Here is a 25809-nt window from a genome sequence, read left to right on the forward strand (position 1 = left end):
CAAATGCTGGTCTTTAAAATGACACCCATATGTCACATTAGGAGGTGTGTGGAAGTGAAATTCAGCCATGGTAGGCTGGTTGAAAAGCAGTACAGAGTGCACTGTTTCTTATTGGCAGTAACTGAATTGCCCTCTAGTGCCAATCCACTAATACTTGACACTTCACATAAAATCAAACAACATTGTATTTGAGAACACAACACTGCCCTCTCTAGATCAAATCCTGAACAGCAGACATCAGAATTTGGATAAAGAAAAACACAAGAGATGTTTGAAAGTCCTACAACGGTGCAGTTTAATAAACGCTATACTGCGGATTCGGATAGATCGCGGTCCTGGAGTTGGATCCCCATTTTTACAATCTAACTGTGCATGCCTTAGCTGCAATACATAGGCACCTAGAATTACTGTTTGTTGTATTTCGTCCTGCACATCACAAACAACAACATACAAAACAATTAAAAACAAAGCATTAATATTGTACTGCTATCATATACACATGTATTGAACAAGAACACAAAGCAAATTAAATATCTTCTTGCTGAAGCGGTTTTTATTTTAGCCAGCGAGGTGTTCACGTGTGGCAGCAATGCACTAGCACAAGTCACAAGGCAGTGACGTCCGCGAAAGGAAAGGAAGATAAATGAAATTAAGTGGAGACAGAAGTTGATGAGAAGCAATTACCCTTCACAGTACAAATTAAAACAGTGTGCTACTGTTTATTGGAAAAATTACAAAGCAGGTTGCGTAGAGGATTTATACTGGACCCTGGCGCCCCTGATAAAACGAGGGAGTGGCTGTACAGTATGTGTTAGCCTGTTTCGTTTTTCTATGGGTCTCTCGATATATAGCAGATTTTTATTGGACCCCGGCACCCACGATATCGAGTGGGTGGTGCATCTCACCAAAAAAAAAAAAAAAAAAAAAAACCTTGTCACACAAACAATAATAATACAAAGGACATGATCTAAAAATCCATACACAATGTAACTGTAACCCGTTCTTGCTTCCTGTTCTTGTGTTCAGGATGCTCACTTTAACTCTTGTCGGTGCAGAACTCTGTTCCACAGGCTCAGCCTGGCACAGGTCTATCAGGTTATTCTGAGCAAAACAGAGTCGCTCTTGCTATGGGTAAACATTCAGGGCTGGGGCTTCAATTCATACGTTTTGGGGACTTTGTTTTTCATATGAACACACGCTACAGCAGAGCAGCACAGCAGAAACAAGGACTGCGTTCTTTTAGGTTCACTGAACCACAGATTCAGCAGACAGATTATCATACCAAGCCTTCAGCACAGTTCATCTATTCTTGCATAAAAACCCCATTATCTCGATCCATGTCTATTTGAGGCAACATACAGATCTCCGATTTGTTTTTTTCTGCATTATGAACAGTTAGTGCTTCCTTTGCTGTGCTTGGAAATAAATGGTGGTGTACACGGTTCTACTTTTCACTTCTTTTCAAATTCCTCCACTTACCCTTTGACTGTACTGGTTAAAGCATATTTTCAGTTAATTGCAGCCCAAGTTATAGAAATGGAAATGTTCTTTCTGGGGGGGGTAGGTAGGTAGGTAAAGCCACTGAATATTTATTTTGCCCCTTCCTGAGCTCAGTTCTGACCATGAGCACACTTCCTCTTTGATCCACCAAATCAACTTCCTTTTCAGGACTGGCCAATCAGATCTCCACATCGCTCTCTTTGTCGTTGTCATGGTCACCATCGTAAAATTCATTGGATGCCTCTGGCCTGGTTATAGAGAAGCACAAATGCAAAAAAATATTATTATATCTAACAATATTTTCACAGTATTACTAAGAGAAAAAAAAAGGTGGTTTAAATCTAAAAGGCTGTTATGTGCAGTGCAGTAAACTCTAACCTGATTCGAGTGTAGATAATTCAGTGTTCTATGTTGTTGGATTGTTTGGCTCTCAGACCAGTTCAATCCTAGTAAGGCAGTAATTACAATACAGAGGGGGGAGGGGATCCGAGTCCCATGCAGGCGCTGCTGGGGTGGGGTGTACCTGGAGTAGTTGTCCTCTGAGCCCCTCTCGTCGGGGTCGGGATCGTCTGTGCGCTCGTAGCTCAGCAGGTCTGAGGGAACATCGTGGATCTGGACGCTTGGCGCGTGGTTCAGCATCTTCAGGTTTTCAAACACAGTCTGTCGGATCTGATCCAGGTACTGCACAAACAAGAGGAACTCAGCCCAGGCCCACACGCCATCCAAACATGTCACTGTGGGGGCCTAGCTGACTGCATATAAAGCTTTCAGCAAGTTGTAAAATGCTTAACTGACTAAAGTATTCTATTAATAAAGGGAGGGAGGGGGTATACTTTGAAATAAAGGTTAATTCACTTTTGTTACATTATTTTATATTTCGGAATACTAAAAGATACTTCAATTCAGTGACACACGTTGTCTTTTTCAATGTATTCAAAACAGGGTAGTGAATGGGAAAATAACTTGTGGTTGATGCATGGGGTTCCATCCTCGCAATCACTGCGAAGTGCAGGCAGTGAAGACTCACCTGTCTGGAGTTCTGGTTCTCTATCCTGGTGCTGACGTCGGGGTGCAGAGTGAAATCTGGAGCAAAATACTCAAAGTACTCTGAGCAGGGAGAGAAAAAGGTCACTTACATTAATTGCACTGCAAACAAAGCTGTGTAACTTTCACTAACCGTTTCTTTGTTGTGGTGTAGGTATGAATGCATGGGTAGCTTTCGATTAATATTATTTGACTTGGTTGTTAGAGCATCTACATACTGTGTAGTGCAGATACTCACCACTGTAAGGCAGTTCATCACTTATTGGTTCTTCTACGAGCAGCGAGGTCTCATACGTCCTGCAATGAAATAAGACCAAGAGTTCTTAAAAGTCATGACTGTAATATTGAAGATTTAAAATGTGCATCGTGATGACAGGGGAACAGGAGGTCTTTTACATCACTAACCAGGTGCTGTTCCCACAACAGCTTAAGATCTAGTGCAGTGTTTCCCACACTTCAGTGTATCTCCAGGCAAATCTTACACTTCTACTTCCCTCCCCCTTTTACTACAAACATATATTGTTACTGTTTTTCATCAATTGAACACGACAGATCTTAGATCTGCCATGTAAAATAAAAATGAAATTACAAAAAGTATAAAGGTGGAGAGAGAGGCAGTAATAAGAGAGAGAAAAGGACAGCTGGAAAAATCTATACATACACACGTTCTATAAAAATAAATCTGTGCGAAGTGATTCACTGCCAGGGAATGGAAAGCACTGCTCCTTGTAAAGTGATACCCACCAGCATCGTGCAACGTTGCGGACTGTGTACCCTCCACCTCCCAGCACCAGCAGGGGGATTTTAAAACTCTTCACAAACTCCACACACTCCCTGCAGAGAGAGAGAGAGAGAGAGAGAGAGAGAGAGAGAGAGAGAGAGAGAGAGAGAGAGAGAGAGAGAGAGAGAGAGAGAGAGAGAGAGAGAGAGAGAGAGAGAGAGAGAGAGAGACAGCAGAGGAGGGACTGGATCAGCACGGCAAGGCCATGGACAAGCAGGACATGCACAAGGAAGGCTCTCGCTACAGTAATGGTGTCCTACAATACTGCAAAGCACTTTACAATTAGACATTCATCAGGAGCTTTTTAACAGCACCACAGATCTCCAAGGTCTCACTGTAGTTAGACTACATACACACACTGAATGATATCATATACTGACACAGGGGCTCCTACAAGGCTACTCCCCTTCCCACAACACTGAAGTCATGGTGGGTTTATTCTCTGGACCTACCCGTGACCTCTTATGCTGAGGTTAAAGCAGCCCAGTCTGTCACAGCCTAAAGAATCAGCCCCACACTGTGAGGATGACAGAAAGAAATGTTTATTAGCCTCAAATATTTCTTTTTTTTTTTTTTCTATTGAAAACAACTCAAATTTACAGGTCAACAAAATATATAACCCAGTTCTCTAGTCTAAAAATATATAAAAACTTCACCTTCTACAAGGTATTTAAGCGTAGAATAAGTACTGCAAAAGCACACAGATAACAGGCTGCAATACAACACTGAAGAAGGCAGTAGCAGAAACACTGTCGACTTGACTTCGATTCTTATAGTTTTACCACGGAATTCTGTTGGAGAGTTTTGAAGTTATGGATCAATTTTAGGCAATAAAAATATGCTTTTGCCAACTGCCAGTAAGTTACATTGTTCTATGATTAGTGTTATTTTTGACTCAAGTCTTAGCCATTCACCCAAACTATTCTTGTTGAATTCTGAATCACATACTTAGCCGCTATGTAAGGTTCATAATCAACTTTAGCCTTCAGTTCCGACGGGCAGACAATAAAAGGACTGTATTTGTCCCCTCCGCTTCGTGTCACCTTGAATATACTAGGCACACAACGGTTTCAATTGTCTTTCGTTTCTGCTTCTTTACACTTACCTGTAGAACAATACAAGTAGGCTGATAAAAGTCTACCACCTGTTTGATCACCGGCTGAAAGAGGAGCCTGTAGCCTAAAACAAAACAAACATGCTTAAAAACACACAGCGGATCTTCAGTTCATGGAGATCAGTTACTAAACTTAAAATGTGTCCCCACAGTGCCTCTTCCAAACTGATCCTTTGGGATGTCTTGGCTATTAGCTGGGCCAAAACTAGTCAGCTTTTGCATTTTTTAGTATTATTATATATATATATATATTTTTTTTTTAACCAAAACAAATATAAAATGTTGCAGTGTTTTAGCGACACACTGAAAACATCTTTTCCTGCATTAAAAAGCGCTGCATCTGTGCAGGGGTATAGACCGAGTAGCAGGGTTAGGGGTTGAAGAAAAAGGCAGACTTACTCTGATCATCTATTCCATCTCGAAGAGGAACATTCAGGCAGTAATACCGGCCACTCTCAGCTCCCACCTCGTACATGTCACCTGGGGACACAGACAGGCAGTTCACAGAGGCTGACTGATTCGGAGTAACAGAGCTGAAAGCCACTGGTTTTTGATTTACAGCATAGTGGCGACAGTCCTGCTTACCTGTCCCTGGGAAAAAGTAGTTCCCATACTTGTGGAAGGATACAGTCATGACACGGTCGGTGAGGTAAAAGGCCTCCTGTACCCCGTCACCATGGTGAATATCGATGTCAATGTACAGAACACGGGGGTGGTACCTGCAAAGAGAACACAGACCAGTCACTTCACAGTGCAACTATTGTACTGGCATATTCACTGGTCTGATGAAAGCATGGGCACAAGGGAAAGCTGCCCACTTTGACAGAACATGCCCAATAATAAGAGTCTCCTAAAACTGCCTCACTTAAAAGTTTCCACTAGATGGCAGAACACAGCATCAGAAGTGACAAAGGAGTCTGCTTGCATCCCTTGGCGAGCATATTAAAGCTACGCCAGTAACTGGTTTCAGCAGTCTGTTCCAGCAATTTGCTAATAAAATGAACAAACAGAATATAAATGAAATCTTACTTCAGCAGCTCTAGTATACTGATGACAATGTCATTCACGTAGCAGAAACCAGATGCCTGGATAAGAAAGAAAAGAGAAAGAGAATAAGTGGAATAAACCGATCCTAAAAACATGCTAAATGAATGCATTACATCCACACTGCCTATTCTATTATGTGATCAGCAAGCATTATAACACACAACACACGTTTCTCATATGAAAATATGAATAACACAAGTACAAATCCATTGCTTTCAGGGGCATAAACAAGTGTTACTGGGATTGGTGCACTGTATTATTCATGCACGGATGAGAGGTGCCTTCCCCACCAAACAAAGCATGATTTAAACTTTCTTTTGGAGCACAGGATTATAAAGAAAAGCACACAGTAATATAACACTGAACACTTACTTCAAATTTTTTTGCATGATGCAGGCCTCCAGCCCAGTTGATAGCGACATCACAGATCTGGTAAGAAGAGAAAATAACCAAAAGGTCAACCTTACTACAGGTAGCAAGACATTTAACCAACTGCATGCATGCATCAGAGACAGACTATTACAAACGCTGAATCTCATCATGCAGCTTCCACACCACAGACGATCAGAGGCCAGACCTAATGCATCAGAGCCACTGCACAGCTTCCAGTCTCCTGGGTACGCAATGCTGTAAGAAGGGGGTGAACTTTTCTGCTCATTCCACTGGTATTCCGTGAAGACAGAAGCAGAGTCAGTTTTAGTTTGTTCTTTCCTGCTGTTCCCACCATACCATTACATTGTTACCTTGTGATTTAACTGTATGGCTCCCTGTAGCGAGGCTCCCGTGTACCTTGAACAGAACTCAAACAATCCTGGAAACACAGGACTGCAAAACAAGAGAAGAGCCATCAGTCTCACAGACCAGCATCTATGTACCTCCAGTCTCCAACAGAAACACCATGAACTACACAGAGCCTTCCTTCCAAATAAAAGAAGCAGCCTTGGCTCGCTTACAGAGATATGAGAGCCACAATGGTTGTAACCTGGTCAAATAGAATTGCACATGCGTTTTACACACAGGCTTATCAAAGTGTTCCATCATCTGTATAGCAATGGTTCTGGGTATTACACACACTGAGAAAGACATCAGTTCTTACCAGTCGTCTCCCACGTTGAAGGCGTTCAGACTCTTGGTGAAGCCCTGCATGTTGTTGGGACTGACCTTCTGCAGGAAGTCGATGTAATCCTCCGAATGGAAGCGGCACATATCATGCTGAGAGGCCTTGTACGGCTTGAACACCTGCAGTGGGGAGGAAAAACACAGAGATCTCGTCTTCTACTGTGGAAAGAGCAGAGAGTGGGAGGTGGCGAGGTCTAGAGGACTGAGCTCAGAGACTGGGAGGCAGTGTGGTCTAGAGGATTGAGCTCAGAGACTCAGAGGCAGCGTGGTCTAGAGGATTGAGCTCAGAGACTGGGAGGCAGCGTGGTCTAGAGGATTGAGCTCAGAGACTCAGAGGCAGTGTGGTCTAGAGGATTGAGCTCAGAGACTGGGAGGCAGCGTGGTCTAGAGGATCGAGCTCAGATACTGGGAGGCAGCAGGTCTAGAGGATTGAGCTCAGAGACTGGGAGGCAGCGTGGTCTAGAGGATTGAACTCAGAGACTCAGAGGCAGCATGGTCTAGAGGATTGAGCTGAGGCAGTGTGGTCAAGTGTCTAAAGCCGAGGAAGTGGGAAGCAGTGTGGTCTAGTGGCTATAGTCAGAGAATTAAAAAGTGAAGTGTACGTACCATCATTTTCTTGTAGAGTCCGTAGTGCAGGACCAGGCTGTGTGTGAGAGACAGGCGGTGTGGCTTCATGGGGTGCCCACCACCTGTACAGCAGAAAGCAGACACAAACGGTGCTTGACATAACCTCTTAGTTCCAGTTTTTAACATCCAGGATCGTTCCTTTATGTTTACTATACTCTTCCAGTTTAAAACTTTGTGTGCGCACATGAAGCCTTCTTGACAATGTGGTACAAATTTACTAATGCCTTTACGCCACCATCGAAGCAAAAATCAATGAGTTACATATCAATGTTTGCACACCTACTTGTTTTAGACGGTTAATAGTTTTATTGAATTAGTACTTCAGATAAGCTCACCCGCTGTTGCTGCAATCATGCATAGTGCTGGTATTACCTGCAGCTGCAGCACTGTCTTATTAATCTCATTAGCATGTGAAAATCTACACAGCCCGAACGTGACGTATCCCACCCCATGATAGTTTACAGGAAACAGCTACACAACTCACCGATTCACAAGGAGCAGCACGTTATTTAAGCGAATTTGGAATGACTAGAGATAAATAAAACTTATACGAATAGTACACACAAGTAATTCAGAATAAAGCAGAGCTGCGCTTCCAATTGATACACAAATGTGAGCAAGGATAATGAGAAAAATACACCGGCCATCAACTATTATCTAGGAGGCACTGTGAGAAACGCCAATCTGCCGACAGAAACAGGAGGTTTCACACAACTATACTTCAGCGACTGTAGTATTGCAAGCTATACAATAATAATAATAATAATAATAATAATAATAATAATAATAATTATAAACACTATGTTACAACTGTGTGTTTTAGAATCTCTTTTACCAGCCGTTTAACACTGTTAAATGAACATACAGTTGTAATCCTTTCTTTACCCCGACCAGCCCCTCCATGTCTAAAGTTGCACTTACCGTAATGAAAGTTGCCCACGTCGGGATCGTAGAAATAAGCGGTCCTGTTCGACATCCTCGTTGCAGCTCACAAGTCACAAAAAAACGCGTTTAAGTTAATCGAAACCCACTTCCATTCACTTCAGCGCCGCCATAATAAACCCAAACCAGACAGACACTGTGTGGAACGTCACCAGGAACCGCGGATGTTGCACTACGTCATGAAAAGGCGTGTAAAATGGATGACGCTAGAAAAAGGTCTACTCTAATATTTAAAGGCCGGGCATGCTGGCGCGCTTTTTTTTTTTAAACACACAATAATAATATACATACTTTGTAATGGTTTAAGTTTTGTTTTAGAAAATAAAACCAATACAGACGTTCAACTGATTTGATAATATCTACTTTAAGGTTTACCGGTTATTGGGGAAATGTCTCTTCAGTGTAAACAATGTGTATTGTGTAATTTGGTTGAGAGGTATTGGCATAACAACGGTAACCATTGGCAATAGACTATGATATCATCATGTAACATCTTAAGAAGCAGTTTATAAAATATGACCTGCAGTAAAAGGTAGAAAAACTACAAGTTCTTAGAATGCTGCTTCATTTCTTTACATACCACATAATGCTGTTTGTTTATATATTGTCTACTAAAATAAATAATACAGTATTTACATTTGACCTTTTTGGTGCAATCATTTGTTTTCATGTATTCTGTTAAGATATTTGTAAGGTTTTTTAAATTGTGTCTCTTTGGAGGATACAATGTGACACACACGTGATATCTTTACCAAGCAGACAGAAACCAGAGCAGAGCTGGTGATGAAGCTGCTTCAGGAATCACGCGGCTGTCCGCAGCTTGTTTCAAATGATACTGCACAACCTAAACGCCAGGGACAAGAGTGCATCTAGGCGTGGAAGTTTAACAAAACAGAGCTTATCTTCGTTTTGTGTAATATTCCACTTATTCATTTATTTAGGCTTGTGTAAACAATTTTAGTATTCAAATTAATTTAAGCATCCCTAACACAATGCAAACAAGATCGCTCTCCGTAGGCGCGTGGCAGCGCTATGTTTCTCACGCTGACGTAATGCGTTGCTGACCTCAAGCAGAGCCTCGGCAGCCACATGCAAATTCAGCCCTTGGCAAAAGTATCACTGGAAGGGAAATTAGCAGGGATTGTCTGGTCACATCACAGAGGGTTACCATTTGACTCCAACTACACTGGGACAGAGGCTTTTCAACTCACACCTAATGTATCCTGGTAAGTGTAGTCTACCTGAGACAGGTAAAGCATACCAGAATGCATTGCAACATGGGTTGAAAATCCTGAAGTGTTCTAATGTACATGCAGTCATATGGTAACCGTAACGCTACGCCACAGTGACCTCTACTGGCCAGGAGCCGGTCAGGAGTCTTCCAGGGTTCAGTAGCTTCAGATAAGGATGCCTGGTGATCCTTGGTGCTCCTGGGTCAGTGCCTGGGCTGCAAATATTCACAGGTGAGCACCTGATCATGCCATGGTAGAGATTATAAAGAAACACAGCAACCCCTTCCTCCAAGATCCAAGCACTCTTTAATTCAAATCTGGTAAAAATGCCATTTCCAGTTTGTTAGAGTGCCAGTACATAGAAAATAACAATCACTGATGAAGTGAACATCTGTCCAGACAATACATGGAAATGCCTCATTTACTGTAAACTCGGTTATCTCACAAGTTGCTGCTTGTTATGTTTATTACACGTAGATTTGTTTTATTTAATTTTTATTTAAATTTTTTGCTTCATACAGTGCATATAAAGAAAATGTTTACTACCTTCTCTTTTTAATACAATAATCTTTGGAGGTAACATATAATCTTCTGTTAAAAATAAAAAGACTGCAAAGGTCACAAGAAAAGAGAGAGAATGGAGATATTTTAGTGCTATCTGATGCACAGCTTCACAGTATCGAGATAACATTGGCAGCATCACACAGCACAGAGCCCTTACTAGACCCTATGTACCCTTTTGAAAGTTTACTGCAGTATACCGTGGTAAAAACACAGCAAGTGTAGGAAAGCAGAGTAAAAGCACAGTGTAATCAAGCACAGGTCCAGAAAGCAAGGTAAGCCACAGATGTGCAGTGGAGCATGGTGAACACCTGGTAATGCAAGAGTAATACAAGGCACCAGGACTGGAAAACAAACACAGTAAACTGCAAAATGACCATGCAAGTTCACTGCTGCAAACTTTTATAAGGCTGAGTTCTGCTAACCTCTTGACACCCATCTTTGTGCTAGTTTATGATGCACCACTATTATTCACAGATGACCAGCGGGAATTTGTTGGCGTGCAGAGGCGTCTCTAAATCTCATAAAAACTTTATCTCAGAATTGGGTCTGTTTTACAATAAACAGTCCACCAGCAGTTTTTACCATTATACCAGACAGCTTTGATCTTTGTATATATCTATACTGTTTATCTGTATATCTATATATAGACATACTGTAGTTCGGTTTAGCAGCAAAACATTGTAACAGCCCGTAGCATTGCCTTGAACCATGATCTTCCTGCCCCTGCCACCTCTTGTGGGAAGATCACAGCCAGCCTGTGCAACCATTAGTAGATGTTTTGGCATTTGCCAGTGGTATGGTGGTCTTGCTCACTGCTGTGGCACATAATCAGGTTAAACAAAGGCATATGGTGCAACAATAACGTATGTGTGGTGTGTCTTCTGTATGACAATTTGCAATTCTACTGTACAATGAAACAAGTTTTCATGACATTTTCAACCACCATCTGCACAGCACGGCATGAAAAGACCCCACACCACCTCCAGCTCCGGAGAAACAAGCATGTTGAAATAGCCCTTGTAGAACTCTTCCATCAATATAAAAATGTCTTCCAAGTGGAATTAATGAGCAGCTGATCCCTGTGATGGCGAGCGCTGTCCACTGACGATCCCGGCAGCTCATGTTATATTTTTGTGTTTCAGTCAGATCTCTTTGGGATTGTAGGAATCTTCACCATTCCTTGGATCACGCAATACTCAATAGATTTTTTAATAAATAAATACTGTTCTATTTTTCTGTGAGTGTCACTTCCATGCCCCTTCAGATTTGTGCTCCTCCGATTCTCAGAAAGGTGAGCTTCATCGCAGAGGAGTTCTTGGACAAGCTTTCAGTGTTCCTCCTCTGCGCCCTGGAGATAGACGTCTTGACCCTCTCTCGGAAGAAGCTGGTGGTGAGGGTGTACAGGATGGGGTTCAAGGCACTGTTGATGGGCAGGATGAATATCGCCACCCACGAGGTCACTGTCCCTGGGGAAACACAAGTCAGGAAGCCATCAATACGTTCAACATAATCAACTACACCATCTTCTCGAGAAAGACAAATGTCTACGATAAAAGATGAAAAGAAATGGAAAATCAATAGATGAATTAGAAAGAAACAAGTGTCTTTCTCAAGACGCTAGATGAAACGTTTCTATAACTTAGAATGCTGATTGTTTGTTCTCCAGAGGTCGTAGCTCGCTGATATCTGCTCTCGAGTTCCTGGGTGTAAAAGAGGAAACTGGCTTCGTCATGGGATCAGAGGACTCCCACTGAACCTGTGTGGGGAGTTGCTGCGGTGAGGGAACATAAATGGACATTCTAAAATGGGGAGAAAATCGGGGGTAACATGATCAGGCACTCAGTCCGTGTTGAATATTTAACCCTTTCAGTCCTTAGTTTCGTTTAGAGTTAGGGTGCGTCACGGTTACCTGGGATCTGGACCTGCAGCAGCGAGAGCACCTTGAGGATGATGATGGGTATCCAGCAGAGGGCATCGGTGAACACGATGAAGAAGAAGTGGTGCGCCATGGCCACGTCTTGCCGCAGCTGCCGCGTCTTGCAGCTCAGGTGCAGGCTGCTCTTCCGGATAGACAGGAACATGGTGACGTAGGACAGCAGGATGGCCAGGAACGCCAGCACGTTCAGCCCTGCCAGGGAGAGGAAAAGAGAGAGAAGAGACCTTCATTCTCTGAACGCTACAAAGCAACAAACCATAACAAAATACCAGACAGGTGTACTCGGGCTGACAGGAAAAGTGGGATTACCAAGAAAGATCCCGATGGAGTAGTATTTGGCTCCGGGTTTCTCTGTCTCGTCGGCGTAGAGAGGAAAGCAGACCCCGTTGCGTCCATAGTAATTCCCGAAGTACTCCTGGTTGCGGAGCGGGATGAGAGCGATGACGAAGCCCAGGACCCAGATGGAGTGAAGGACGATGAGGGTCTGGCAGCGGCCCGGTCTCATGGTGCTGAAGGGGAAGGCGATGGCCAGACACTTCTCCAGGGACAGGTACGCGAGCAGCATGACCGACACCTCGCTGGACAGCATGGCCAGGAAGCCCATCATCCCACATTGGGTGCTCTCCATCCAGAGCTGGGCGTGCTGGTTATACTCCCCCCGATACTTCACATCAAACACCCCCACGAAGAACAGGTACACCCCCATCAGGCAGTCTGCACCTGGGGAACGCAAACACTTCAGACTGCTTCCTAAAGATGAAGGAACACGAAGCTACTGGTTCCAGGAGACCAGGTGACCTAGCTTGAGGCAACTTTGCTATATCAAACCCAAAGTCTCCCCTGGTGTGTGTTCCAAGACACAAAGTGGCTTCGTGTTCCCTCAGCTTGAGAACTTAAACCAGTAGAGGTTCTTTAAAACAAAGCAGTGTTAGTATTGGATATGCATTTGCAAGTCCATTGCACACCCAAGGCAGTAATCTGTACATATTCATTTATATAAATAGCGATGGGTGTTTGAGAAGATCTGTCTGGGCTGTTGTTTTCAGGTCTCAGGTTTGGAGAAGGTTTGCCACCCTCTTACACACACGGTCTATAAATGATAAGGTTCCCTGCTGCACGTACAGCAGAGGCACTTGATCCCGAGCGCGTGCAGCTGGTTCTCGGCGCGGATGCAGCAGCGCATGCAGATGACGAAGAGGTTCCCGAAGCAGGTGAGGAAGCCGATGACCCAGACGCAGACGCGCAGTACCGGGCTGGCCAGGAGGTCCTGGACCGTGGAGATCCCGTCCGTGTTGGGCTTGCAGCTCCGCACGTGGGGCGCCAGCCGGCAGTACTGGAACGTCTTGAAGTAGCTGCCGGGAAAACAGTGCGTTACTTGTGTTTTAATACAGCGCTTGAGATCACCGTCTTAAAAAAAAATTAAAAAAAATGCTGCAGTATCGGTTTAAATCAAACAAATTGACCCTAGGCAGAGAATAAATCATGCCTTGTTTAAACTGCATACTCACATGTGAGTCAGGTTCTTCATTGGAGCAAACATCCGCACGTGAATATTCGGGATGTCAATTCCGTCAAGGTCCCTATATTGGGTGGGTGGGTGGGGGATGAATAATAGATAATAGAAATTTGCAAGCCAATTGTGACAGCTTATTAGCTAAAGTTTAATTCAATAATAATAATAATAATAATAATAATAATAATAATAATAATAATAATAAATGAATTATTAAACCATCATAGTATACAAATGATAATACTACATTATTATTGCCCTAACCACCACAGGTCTCCATGGCGATGCCAAGATTCCAGGATGACCTCACTGCTGACACCACCCACAGGTGGAGATTCTGCTGAGAGTTTGTTCTGTACCCTGCAGAGCCCTTCTCAAAGGGGTGAGTAAGAGTTGAGATACTCACAGGGAGCGCACGCAGGCCAGGCTGTCAAACTGACTCGGGTGAATGTGGCTCAGATTGTTGCCAGAAAGATTTCTGAAAGACAAACAGTTCCAGGACTCAGGCTCCACTTTTCAAGTCAACTGATCTAAATGGAGGATCTAAATACCACCATTGATTCAATCATTAAAATGAGGGGGGCTTTGACAAACCCAACACCTCTAGCACTGCATGAGCGTCTCTTCAGTATATATAAAATGACAGAACTTACATATAATGAAACGATAGAGATTGACAGTGTACGGCCTCGGGTGAGCTATACAGCTTTTAAAACACTCAGTGCGGAAGTTCATTGCCACTGATTGGTATTCAATTGTAAAGGTGGGAGATAAAAACAGCTTTTCTTGTTTTGAAATCAACACATTAATGAATGGGTTCATTCTTCTGAAAGGTAACTAGAAGTACGGGTATGAGTATCAGCACAGCAGTGTGGAGTAGTGGTTAGGGCTCTGGACTCTTGACTGGAGGGTTGTGGGTTCAATCCCCAGTGGGAGACACTGCTGTTGTACCCTTGAGTAAGGTACTTTACCTAGATTGCTCCAGTAAAAACCCAACTGTATAAATGGGTAATTGTATGTAAAAATAATGTGATATCTGTAAAATGTGAAATAATGTATAATGTGATATCTTGTAACAATTGTAAGTCGCCCTGGATAAGGGCGTCAGCTAAGAAATAAATAATAATAATAATAATAATAATAATAATCAGCACACCCTATAACAATAAAAAAAGCACTTCAGGTTAAGAATCCGTGCTCCCCGTTTGATGAGATTTGACAGCTGGGTCTTGGCTCTGTCAGAGTTTCTTATATCAGGCAGCTGTTGACATGAAAGCTGTGTGCTCTAGCATTGTACCCGATACAGAGGTACAGTACCGCTCTGCACTTGTTCTTGATCGCTCTGGTCTGCACTGACGTTCCTCTCTCTCTTAAGAGCTTTTTGACAGCAGTTCGGATGTGAGCATATACATTATTCATTTTTCTGTGTGTGAGTATTTTATCATTCTAATGGAGTTATGGATTGGATGCACTTTACTAAAAAAAATGAAATACATCCAAATTACAAAACAATAAAAAAGGTCAAAGAGCTGAGATTACTTACAGCGTCTCGAGGGACCTCAGGTCCTGGAAGATGTCAGCAGGCAGGCGGTGGAGCTTGTTCCCTGACAGATCCCTGTGAAGACAAGGCCGCAGAGCATAGGTCACAGCAGGTCCAATAACAGAAATGACGACTTCAAGGTCTGGATTGAGGTTTTAATTGGTTCAAGGAAACAATTTAGAACAGGGTTGGAACAAAGACCAGGAGTGGAAGAGACAGCTTTGAAGACCCCTGGTTTGGAGTATTGCCATAGACGTACTTACAGTTCGATCAGATTCCGAAGTGAACTGAATGTGTTTTCTGAGATCACGCTGATTTCGTTCTGGCGGAGAAACCTGCAAAATAAAAAGGGCCGTTACACAAAAAAAAGTAGAATAATAATCTGCAAACCTGTCACTTACTTCTACAAGGAAAGGGATACATTCAGCATCCCTATTGCAATTGCAATGGTTTGGCACTTTTTTTTACTTGCATGGAGAGTTTCGATTCATAAGGGAGTGGGATGACCAATCCATGTCCACAGTGGGGGCTAGTTTGCTTGAGCCATTTACTAAAATGGGTGGATCTATCTATGGTATCTCAAAAGGTTCTAGCAAAGAATGCTGCCGAGACTCCAGGATCTTCCGGTGATGCAATCCGGGATGTGGAAAGATTACAGTGATGACATGGTACTTACAGCACAGTGAGGAAACCGCAGGACACAAATATTGAAGAGTTCAACTGCTTGATTAGGTTCCTGTCAAAGTCACTGTGAATCAACAGCAAAGAGACTTGTTCAGTTGCAAAATGATTTAAGAGGGTACACTTCAAAACACTATCTAAGTTATCACATCTGGGTGCATCAAATATTACTTGAAACACATTTTAAGTCATGTCAGCTGCAAATACACATAAACCAGTCAAGGGTATCAACATCATAAACATGTAATTCACTGAATCACTGATTATATCAAATCCCAATGGGAAAACAGAATCGTATAACACAGACTTAAAAAGCATAGCCAATTATCTTGTTTTAGCTAAGGTCACCTTTGTCTGAAATACTAACAGCAGTTTTAGTTTCAGATTGAAAAAAAGAGAAAGTTTTTAATCCAGTGTCTCTGGTAAACTTTTATAAGCACAGCACAGAAAGACAGGCAAATGTTATTCTTTGGAACCATTCTCTTTCAGCCGTTGCTCTAACACTCATTAAGAACAGATTTAAACTGTAAGCTCAGTATTGGAATTCTCTCAGCTGGCCCATTGATGAAAAGCCTGGCCCGTCTTTCTGCCTCTGTACTGCTGTGACAGTAAGAGATCCCCACGCACTCCTGATTACAGTGCACGTCCCTATCGTCTTTCTGCCCCTGTGCTGCTGTGACAGTAAGAGATCCCCACACACGCCTGATTACAGTGCACGTCCCTATCGTCTTTCTGCCCCTGTGCTGCTGTGACAGTAAGAGATCCCCACACACGCCTGATTACAGTGCACGTCCCTATCAGGGCAGGGTGACGACTCACAGCCAGTTGAGAGCAGGAGTGTCAGTGCACAGGCCGCTTCCCGGAAGCTGTTCCAGTGAGTTGTTGACCATGGACCTGTACATGAACAATGTGGAGAAACGCTCTTATCACTGACCCTGTGTGGAGGTTATTCAGCTGAACGATGTCTTATCACAGTCTATCACCCACAACTACAGGACAAAATACCCAATTATACTACTACACTTGTACTGCTTTTTTTTTTTTGGAGCAGAAACTTTTTTGTGTGAACTTTATATAGTTTTTATTTTTTAATATGTTCACAAAAGGTTTACATGATAATAAATATATATATATATATATTTAAGGGTGTTTCAGAGAAGACCCCGTCTTCAGCTGTGTAGAAGCGCTTTTGTCCGAAACGTCCGGAAATAAATATTTTTTTAATCATTTAAACCTTTTGTGTACACCCAAAAAAACCTTTTTTTTTGGGTATACCTTTTTTTTTTACTTACAGTTGTTACAAAATATCACAGTACAAAGTATCACATTACAAAATATCACATTTTAAAATATCACATTACAGAATATCACATTATAGAAAAGAGCAGTTATAAAGTACAATAAAATCAGTAGCAAAAAAGATCAAATTCAAATAAGATCGGAATAAGGAATACAGTAAATAATTACATGTAAGAGCGGGTGCCACTGAGAGCAGTAAAAATATTTGCTTATAGGAGTAAAGTCCAGTATGAGCATGTAGTAAGTTCGATAAATGGGTGAGAATGATTTCAAATAAGAGCAATTACAAAAAACGTGAATACCTTGTATCTACGTAGTTTTTAAATCTATGATGCATCATTGTAAGATAAGAAATGAAGTATCTCTTAAGGTGGAATCACACGAGACAACATAAGAGACTCAACATAGCGTAGCAGCCCTTTATGTCAGTTTAAACAGGTTTTAATGGACAAGGCATAAGGTTCATTTCACAAGGTCTCAAAATGCCTCTTATGTTTTGTCCATAAAAACCTCTTTAATTATCTATTAATGAAACATGTACAATGCAATCTTCGCTGTTATCCAGGTACTTACATGAAGAACAAAGACTTCAGCCCCATGAACAGCTGACTCGGGATGATTTTAATGGGGTTATCATCCAGAATTCTAGAACACAAAGCACAACAGGATTTTGACGGCTCTGCCTAGATCATAATCCCTCTGACAATGGAGACTGACTGTTGAAGACAATGAATTCACCTGGATCAGTACAGAATTTTCTTTTTTAAATATGTCTCAATCCTAAAACTCTAGGTGATGCAAAGCTTTTGTCCAGAGCTGCATTTGAAGAATGAAGAAGTGGATTGTGGGGCGGGCAGGTTGCAATGGCAGATATTTATTGGGTTTAACCCTACAGCTCTCAGGTCACTCAGAAACAGTGTGTGCACTGCACACATTAAACTGTACATGCTAGCATACAGTAGAGCAAACAGCTTTGGTCACCTAATACAGAGGCCTGCGCCAGCTGCCCTTCGCTGTAAATGTGCACATTCGAACCCGGCTCCTTTAAAAAACTGCTTGACATTTGAAAATGAAGAGAAACAAGCCGGCACTACCCCAGCTCCTTTTAAAAACGTCTTGACATTTGAAAATGAAGAGAAACAAGCTGGCACTACCTACAGCCACTGTAAGTTGTGGAGCTCTTTGAACGTGCCTGCTGTCAATACTTGGATGCAGTTCTGGCTGAGATATCTGGTGTGATATATAAAACATAAAGCATTTGAGTTAATGACATTTCTGCAGGACTTCATGTGACTTACAATAGTTCTAGCTATTAGCCTTAAAACAAGCATTATATATATATCTAACAGTAACAGTCTCCCCTACACCCACTCACAGTTTCTGTAGCCTGTGCAGCCCCACAAACGCACTGCTGGAGACAGTCTCAATACAGTTACACTGCAAAAACCTGACCAGGGAGAAAACGGGAGAAAAAACTCAACAAATTCATCTTTAATTGTTCACACCCAAACAATACAAGTTAGTTAAAAAAAAAAAAGTATCTGGCCTAACACACTGCTTTATTATGTCAAACGGAGAGCACAGGACACAAATGCAATGATATTTCAAGAAAACCTGTGATTGTTATCAGGTTAAGTAGCTAGTCCCAATCTGTGCTGCAGCAATAGCAGAGTAAAGACATGTGCTGCTGTTCAGAGCCTGGTCTTGAACAAGTGGTCTGAGTTGCAATTAACCCACTATCTTTATAACCCTTATAGTAGCAGGTTCAAATCCCACCTCAGCCACTGACTCATTGTGTGACCCTGAGCAAGTCACTTAACCTCCTTGTGCTCCGTCTTTCGGGTGAGATGTAATTGTAAGTGACTCTGCAGCTGATGCATAGTTCACACACCCTAGTCTCTGTAAGTCGCCTTGGATAAAGGTGTCTGCTAAATAAATAAAGCAGAGTGCAGCTGAAAAGCACTTATCCAAGCCAGCATGCCAGCAACACCAGGATCATGACCCATACCACAGGAAAGATGCTGACCAAACGGATGAGAAATGGCACTCACAGTTTCTCTAACTCTGTGAACTGGACAAAAACCTCAGCAGGGAGGTTCTTAATCTGATTCTGTTTGAGTGATCTGCAGGGAATAGGAAAGAAAGTAATATTATTGAGGTTTCTATCTATCTATCTATCTATCTATCTATCTATCTATCTATCTATCTATCTAACCCTAACCCTTTCTATCTCTAATTTTAACCCTAACTTCAACACTAACCCTAACCCTAACTCTAACCCTAACCCCAACCCTAACCCTAACTCCAATCCTAACCTTACCATTTTTATATTTAATGATCACAGATGCCTGCAGCTTATGCACAACAGAGGTGTTTGTAAAAACCAAAAGGCTGATCAAGATCCTCAAGGTTTTACCAAGAAGATCTAAATGGGCTCTTTCCTACAACACTGAGAAGGAGACCAGGACTTACAGTAAGGTGACGTTAGAGGACACCCGAGGAACGGAGTCCAGGTTGACATCCACACACTCCAGCTCTGTCTCCTGACAGTCACAGACCCTGGGGTATTCAGTGAGGACTGGGGGAGCAGAGAGAGAGAGACTTCAGCTGTCTCTGTATGAGCGAGGAGAGCAGCTCAATCAGTGTATGAGCTGACACAGTGTGCTTCATATCATTGCATTACGTAGTGGATTCTGTGTTTAATGATTGCATCATCAAGTTCAATATCAGACCCCAGTGCAATAACATCTGACAGCATTACAATTGAATGGTAAACAGGCGTGTGGATCAGGGGGGGGTCGTGGGCTCACAGTAGTTTTCATCAGACTCGCTCTCATTTCTAGAATGGAATGCAGGTGTTATAGCGTCCAGCAGGAGCCTAGAGGAATTTGTGTGTTAGTGACTGATCATCACTTATTGTAGCCTTTGTGTTAAATTAAATGGGAAGCCAAACCACTGTGTGTATAGCGCTAGAACCAGCCAGCGCATGTGTATTCCCGGTGCTCTCTTTGGCACTGTTTGTTATCATTGTCCCAGCATGCTGAATTTCTCTTAATCCCTTTTACTCACAGCACTCCTGATGCCAGCCCTGAGGATCAGGTATCCCCTTCACCCTGAACATGCCAGACCAGCCGCTGAGATCCTCTGCAGAGAGAAAGGGGAGCTGTGAGAAGCTGTGCCTGGAGTGAGCACTGCGTTCTCTTCTGCTCTAGTGTGGGTTAGACAGACGCATGTTCATTGCACAGCTTCTGATCCCCACCCCAGGTTAGGTACAGGTAGCTTTACTGCAGATGCTTCACTCGAGTCACTGTGCACGCTCCTGACCTGACCCTCACACTGATCACTGCTGCTGTAGCGCTGCCAATTTCTTTTTTAAAAACAATTGCAATGTTTTTATAGGCCACTCAGCTGGGGGAATACAAGTGAAGGCATTTAACTCTTTGTACAGCGCTATCTTCTAAATGACCAAGCGCTAATGATCCCTAAAGGATTCGGTATTAGAGCTGGTCCATAGAGATTAAATACCTTACCCACAAAGCATTTACCACCACGCGAAGATAATACCTGATTTTGTCTTAAAAAGAAAAGAAAATGCTGACGTTGAAAGCTTGGAATAAACAGCTTAATTTAGGAGCTCCGGCATTTCCCTTTGTTAATTCTTCCAGGCTTTGTAACATTCGGAGTTTGATAACTTAACACAGTTGAAGAGTAAGTGCTTTGTGTTCCTCTGTTTCTGTCACTGATCTGCACCTCCAGACCAGGACTGATCTCTCACCGCAGTTGAGCTCGTCGGCCCCGTTGCTGCAGTCCTGGACCCCGTTGCAGTGCTGCAGCTGGGGCAGGCACATGGAGAGGTTCCCGCAGGGGAAGTGTCCCACCGGACAGGCTGGGGACAGAGTGCTCCTCTTCACCAGCAAGGACCCTGCTGCTGCTGCAGGAGACACACAGACAACACCAACACCGGGACACTTATTGTTCTGATGGATACAAAATATGCTTCTCAAACTTCCTCAAACACTCTTACTGCTGGGTGAAGGCATGACTTGAAGATAAAGGTCCTCAGATCCTGAGACCCTGGGGAGCCTCGCTTTCTGAAGAAAATAATTGTATTCACGATGATCTGGACTAAATGGATCTGAGAACTGAGACCTCGCTCCAATTTCAGCTTCAATGAAAAGCTTTGTGATACAGAATCTTTAGATCTACAAACTAGATACATATCCTTAAATCAGCCTCTGATAATTTATCCAGAGCTTTGATTTACTTACATATGGAATGCATTCTTTATCAAGGAAAGATCCTTTTGAAACTCACGCGGTTGCAAGACAAATAAAAGAGACCAATTTCCCATTGGAAGACATGAAAGCCTTCAGAGAAGAATAATGACGCAAACATTACAAACAGAAAGATCAAGAACTGCTGCTGCCAAGCGCAGCTAGATAACGCAGCGGGGCTTGTGCCAGCATACTCCCTGCCTTTTCATCTGGGGAAACATGTAACATTCCACCTATATTTCTCATCTACTCACACTCATGCTGCAAATAAAACTGTGCCAACAACAGGGCATCCCCTATATAACCAGGAACTAAACAACAAATCAGGTGTTTAATGTGCAGGCTCTCAGGTCCACAGCCCCTAGATTAAGGACCAGGCAGACCCCTCTGAACTTAATGCACGTTGCAGTTTATACTCATCACTCACACAAACCACCGTCCGCTGTACGGCAAGCAGCTCTGTGCTAAACTGACAGAGAAAAAACACCATCCAGAGTCCATACAACTACAAAGACCAGGCAGGCTCTTCTGATTGTTCTGCTGAGTTACATCAAGATCTCCCCTTTAAACACAGCATATAATTAGCCATGCAGATCAAATAGAAGAAATGGGACACATATCAGAACAAAACTATAGCTATCAGAATCCTACCATACCACATTAATACCTAAGAAGAACAACAGACATTCTAAATAGCCGTTCTAAATATGTATCTATCATCTGTAGCACAAATAACAGAAGTTAACAAGACGTTTCCCCTCCCAAATGGCAAGCGATACTTTGTCTGACCTCAAAGAGCATGAGGTGAGAAGCTTACCTTGAACTGTCATGACGGTTGAAAGGACCTGCAGGTAGACCAGCCTTGGAGCTCCTGTCATTGCTGGTGGTCAGAAGGACAGAGCCGGGACTTGTGTCTTTAATCCTTCTTTTTGTGACTGAGTGAGTATCAGGGAGTCGGCACAGTGTTTCTTGTCAGATCCAGAGCGTCTTTTCAGATTCTCTCTCTCTCTCTCGCTCCCTCGCTCGCTCTCTCACTCTCTCTCTCTCTTGCTTTCTCTCGCTAAACCTCCAAACTCACAGACAGCATTTGCACTATATGTTTCTAAAGCCTTGTCTTCCTACAGTATCAGCCAGCGTTATAACCACTGAGCTAGTCAAACCCACTGCCTTCCACGCTGCAGCCCAGCACTCTAACCACTGAGCTAGTCAAACCCACTGCCTTCCACACTGCAGCCCAGCACTCTAACCACTGAGCTAGTCAAACCCACCGCCTTCCACACTGCAGCCCAGCACTCTAACCACTGAGCTAGTCAAACCCACTGCAAAATGTGCATGAAGTATAATGTAGTATAAGCACTGCAGTACTTTCTTCAGTAAAGGCATGCAACTATGATACTGCCTTAAGCAAAACGTTTGCTCTGTGACATTAATTATGAAATTAGTTTTGGACTAAATGGGGCTTATAATTTGAAATCAGAAGCGCTCCTCTTCCCAAGAAAACGTAAGCTTTGAATCTTTTCATTGTGTGCTGTGGTATTAGTGAGCTGGGTAAGGGCTCATCTCTAAGGCTGTGGTGTTAGTGAGCTGGGTAAGGGTTCATCTCTAAGGCTGTGGTATTAGTGAGCTGGGTAAGGGCTCATCTCTAAGGCTGTGGTATTAGTGAGCTGGATAAGGGCTCATCTCTAAGGCTGTGGTATTAGTGAGCTGGATAAGGGTTCATCTCTAAGGCTGTGGTATTAGTGAGCTGGGTAAGGGCTCATCTCTAAGGCTGTGGTATTAGTGAGCTGGGTAAGGGCTCATCTCTAAGGCTGTGGTATTAGTGAGCTGGGTAAGGGCTCATCTCTAAGGCTGTGGTGTTAGTGAGCTGGGTAAGGGCTCATCTCTAAGGCTGTGGTATTAGTGAGCTGGGTAAGGGCTCATCTCTAAGGCTGTGGTATTAGTGAGCTGGGTAAGGGCTCATCTCTAAGGCTGTGGTATTAGTGAGCTGGGTAAGGGCTCATCTCTAAGGCTGTGGTATTAGTGAGCTGGGTAAGGGCTCATCTCTAAGGCTGTGGTATTAGTGAGCTGGGTAAGGGCTCATCTCTAAGGCTGTGGTATTAGTGAGCTGGATAAGGGCTCATCTCTAAGGCTGTGGTAATCATATTTCTGGCAGCTCTATGGAAACTATTTTGGGTCAGGTGCACTTGCATATTTGTCAGACAAGCTGCATTTATCATTGAGGCTGTAGAGGACGTACTGTTCTCTGTTCAGCAAAGTATGATTTGTTTATTGTTTGTTTTTTGTGTTTCTTTAGCAGCTATTTATTTGTTAACATTAAACACTGTTTTATACAAGAAAAACAATCAAGAACAAAGATACTCAGGAATTCAAGAGCCATCTGCTGATGCTATCTTTCTCATCCTGTGAAGTGTGCCGCTCTCAGACTGAGTGTCTTTAAAAAGATTCTTGCTCTTTTATTGCATGTAATTACGATGTAATAACACAGCTATTACTCAGAAGATTTATAATCAGGGGGTAAACCGATCCAGAACGTATTTCAATCGTATGCAATAATAAAAATGCCACAGTATCTTGCAGTAGGGTTGCTTGCTATTCTAACTTTCTTTTCCTGGCATTATCCATTTCTCATGTGTCCATTTGTCATGCAATGAAAACGTCCAAGATGGTATTTACAGAACGATGAAAGGGAGTTACTACACAGAACTCGCTTTCTTTCAGCATTCTGCTCGTGTGAAGATGTGGTTTTATGTTCTACCAGTAAATAATTCACATTGCAGTGTCCATAAACAGTGATTGCCATGTCTCTTACAGCTGCCTAACACAGATATCAGCTCTCTCTTTTATATCACACTCATATTAATGAGTCATTGAGCAGATGCTTTTATCCAAAGTGACTTACAGACTAGGGTGTGCTTTGCATCAACAGCTACTGCAGAGTCACTTACAATAGGACCTCGGTTTTATGTCTCATCCGAAGGATAAAGCGAGGATGCGAGGAAGAAAGTGACAATGTGGAGGCACAAGGTTTTGGGGAAAGAGCAAGGATCTCTATTGAGAGGGAAAGAGAAGAAACAATATACTCCAGCTGAATTTACTTCTGATTATCAGATTTGTAAAGACAGAGGGATGCAGACAGGCTAGAGTCCAGTGTTCAGAATTGAGTTGGGCTCAACAGCGCCCCACAGTGTAGCTGGGGGCCGATGACTCACTTTCAGAGAAGGGGAGTGCTCCTCTGTGGCTTTCTTACAGACGTAAATCAGGTGACTGATCGCTCTAATGCAGGAGCAGAAGCACTTCATATTCTGACTGTTTCAGATTGTTAATGATGTTCATGTGATTTTGTAAAAAGAATATGCAAAGATTACAAATCATGGTGCACTAGGATGTGCTAGGATCCACAGCGATGTAGTACGCTGAAAAATGATCAGGCATTGGTTGAGGTTGATGTAGTTGCTTTGCAAACTCTTGTGTCTCATGTATGGCATCCATCTAGGAAAGACATCCTAGGTTCAGATTCAGCTTCGCACCACACATAATAAGGAACTCACCTGCCAATGAATTTAAGAAAAAAAAACATATCAGCAATCATCAATCCAGTCTCTCTTTGACACGTTCATGACTATAGCTGAAGATTTACCATCTGTTCAAAATGAGCAAGCTGCAGATCGACTTTAAAATTCATGAGCCACGTTACAGAATATTTCACTATGACCTGAGACATCAACAAAACACATTGTCACTGTTCATGAAAATACCTGACTGAAAATAAATGATATACAACTTTAAAACATGTCCTAGCACTCTCGGTATTGGTGTTAAAATGTCTTGATGTGGCTGTACACTAGAGAGGGCATTGTCCCTATTGCCCTGACTGCCAATATCTGTAATGCCCGAGTATGAGGTGTCCTTTGAAGTCATAGCCTGCTAATGATACTACAAAAAAAGGTTTAGACATTTGATGTTTTATTTAAGTTCAGAAGCCCAGAGGGATATCAGAGGGAGATTTGTTTAAACGCAGCATACTGGGATCCTGGTATAGCCCATTGCTGAGTTGAAATACAGATTCAGTCATAACAAACCCTTCTACACCTGCCATGTTACCTATTTTAGTCCACCACCCCACCATCTGCTTATTGCTGTGCATATCCTGTTGTCTGTCTGTCCATACATCCCTGCATCTGTCAGCTACAGTCTCCTTTAAAAGGGTGTTCAAGATACCCGGGTCACAATCCCGTGTAGTGTGAAACTACGTACCTGGGTCATACCCGGGTTAACCCACCTCAGGATGTGGGTTGATACGCTTTGACCCCGGTTGAGCGAGACAAAATGCTTGAACAATTCCATAGCGTGCTGTTGCTACGACATGAGTGGTACTTATTATTGATGAATGTGAATGCAGTTATTGAGCCCTAAACACGGTTATCTACGAGTCATGTGATTACGTGACTCCTGTGATTCCTGCAAACAGGCTCAAAGGCGTTCCAGTGACCAGCGATCAGGAGTCTAGCACAGCTAGCTGCACTGTGTTCACTGCAAGATTTGCTGCATTTTATCATCATTTTAAAGTGTTACCAAAACGTTGCATTACATTTGCAT

At 42.8% G+C, this 25809-nt stretch overlaps 2 protein-coding genes across 2 annotated transcripts; both read right to left on the bottom strand.

Annotated features, from left to right (window-relative positions):
* Positions 1 to 270: 270 nt before the first annotated feature.
* LOC117412944 (histone deacetylase 3) lies at positions 271 to 8369 on the bottom strand. Its single transcript, XM_058997141.1, has 15 exons — positions 8154 to 8369; positions 7212 to 7294; positions 6583 to 6725; positions 6230 to 6311; positions 5859 to 5915; positions 5469 to 5524; positions 5025 to 5158; positions 4839 to 4919; positions 4431 to 4504; positions 3778 to 3842; positions 3289 to 3378; positions 2783 to 2841; positions 2528 to 2607; positions 2024 to 2181; positions 271 to 1748 (listed from the first exon to the last, which is right to left on the bottom strand). The coding sequence occupies exons 1-15, from the start codon at positions 8206 to 8208 to the stop codon at positions 1679 to 1681; spliced, it is 1287 nt and encodes a 428-aa protein (XP_058853124.1). The 5' UTR covers positions 8209 to 8369; the 3' UTR covers positions 271 to 1678.
* A 1331-nt stretch (positions 8370 to 9700) lies between these two features.
* LOC117973836 (relaxin receptor 2-like) lies at positions 9701 to 22182 on the bottom strand. The gene is made up of 19 exons (XM_058996718.1): positions 22031 to 22182; positions 20715 to 20870; positions 20009 to 20083; positions 19412 to 19517; positions 18991 to 19062; positions 18315 to 18386; positions 18098 to 18169; positions 17928 to 17991; positions 17513 to 17622; positions 16460 to 16534; positions 15636 to 15707; positions 15223 to 15294; positions 14963 to 15034; positions 13826 to 13897; positions 13415 to 13486; positions 13029 to 13258; positions 12216 to 12626; positions 11880 to 12098; positions 9701 to 11436 (listed from the first exon to the last, which is right to left on the bottom strand). The coding sequence occupies exons 1-19, from the start codon at positions 22089 to 22091 to the stop codon at positions 11231 to 11233; spliced, it is 2289 nt and encodes a 762-aa protein (XP_058852701.1). The 5' UTR covers positions 22092 to 22182; the 3' UTR covers positions 9701 to 11230.
* Between the last annotated feature and the right edge of the window lie 3627 nt (positions 22183 to 25809).

This window comes from Acipenser ruthenus, chromosome 23 (genome assembly GCF_902713425.1).
Source record: "Acipenser ruthenus chromosome 23, fAciRut3.2 maternal haplotype, whole genome shotgun sequence".
In the NCBI taxonomy this organism is placed as follows: Eukaryota; Metazoa; Chordata; class Actinopteri; order Acipenseriformes; family Acipenseridae; genus Acipenser; species Acipenser ruthenus.

Excerpts from the sequence above, each read along its gene's own strand:
- LOC117412944 (XM_058997141.1), bottom strand. The coding sequence starts at position 8,208 with ATGTCGAACAGGACCGCTTATTTCTACGATCCCGACGTGGGCAACTTT. Across the intron at positions 2,842-3,288 it reads CGCAACGTTGCACGATGCTG|GACGTATGAGACCTCGCTGC; the intron begins GTGGGTATCACT and ends ATTTCATTGCAG. Across the intron at positions 1,749-2,023 it reads TCAGAGGACAACTACTCCAG|GCCAGAGGCATCCAATGAAT; the intron begins GTACACCCCACC and ends CTCTATAACCAG.
- LOC117973836 (XM_058996718.1), bottom strand. The coding sequence starts at position 22,091 with ATGACAGGAGCTCCAAGGCTGGTCTACCTGCAGGTCCTTTCAACCGTC. Across the intron at positions 13,487-13,825 it reads CTGGCCTGCGTGCGCTCCCT|GGACCTTGACGGAATTGACA; the intron begins GTGAGTATCTCA and ends CACCCAATATAG. Across the intron at positions 12,099-12,215 it reads CTCCATCGGGATCTTTCTTG|GGCTGAACGTGCTGGCGTTC; the intron begins GTAATCCCACTT and ends TCTCCCTGGCAG.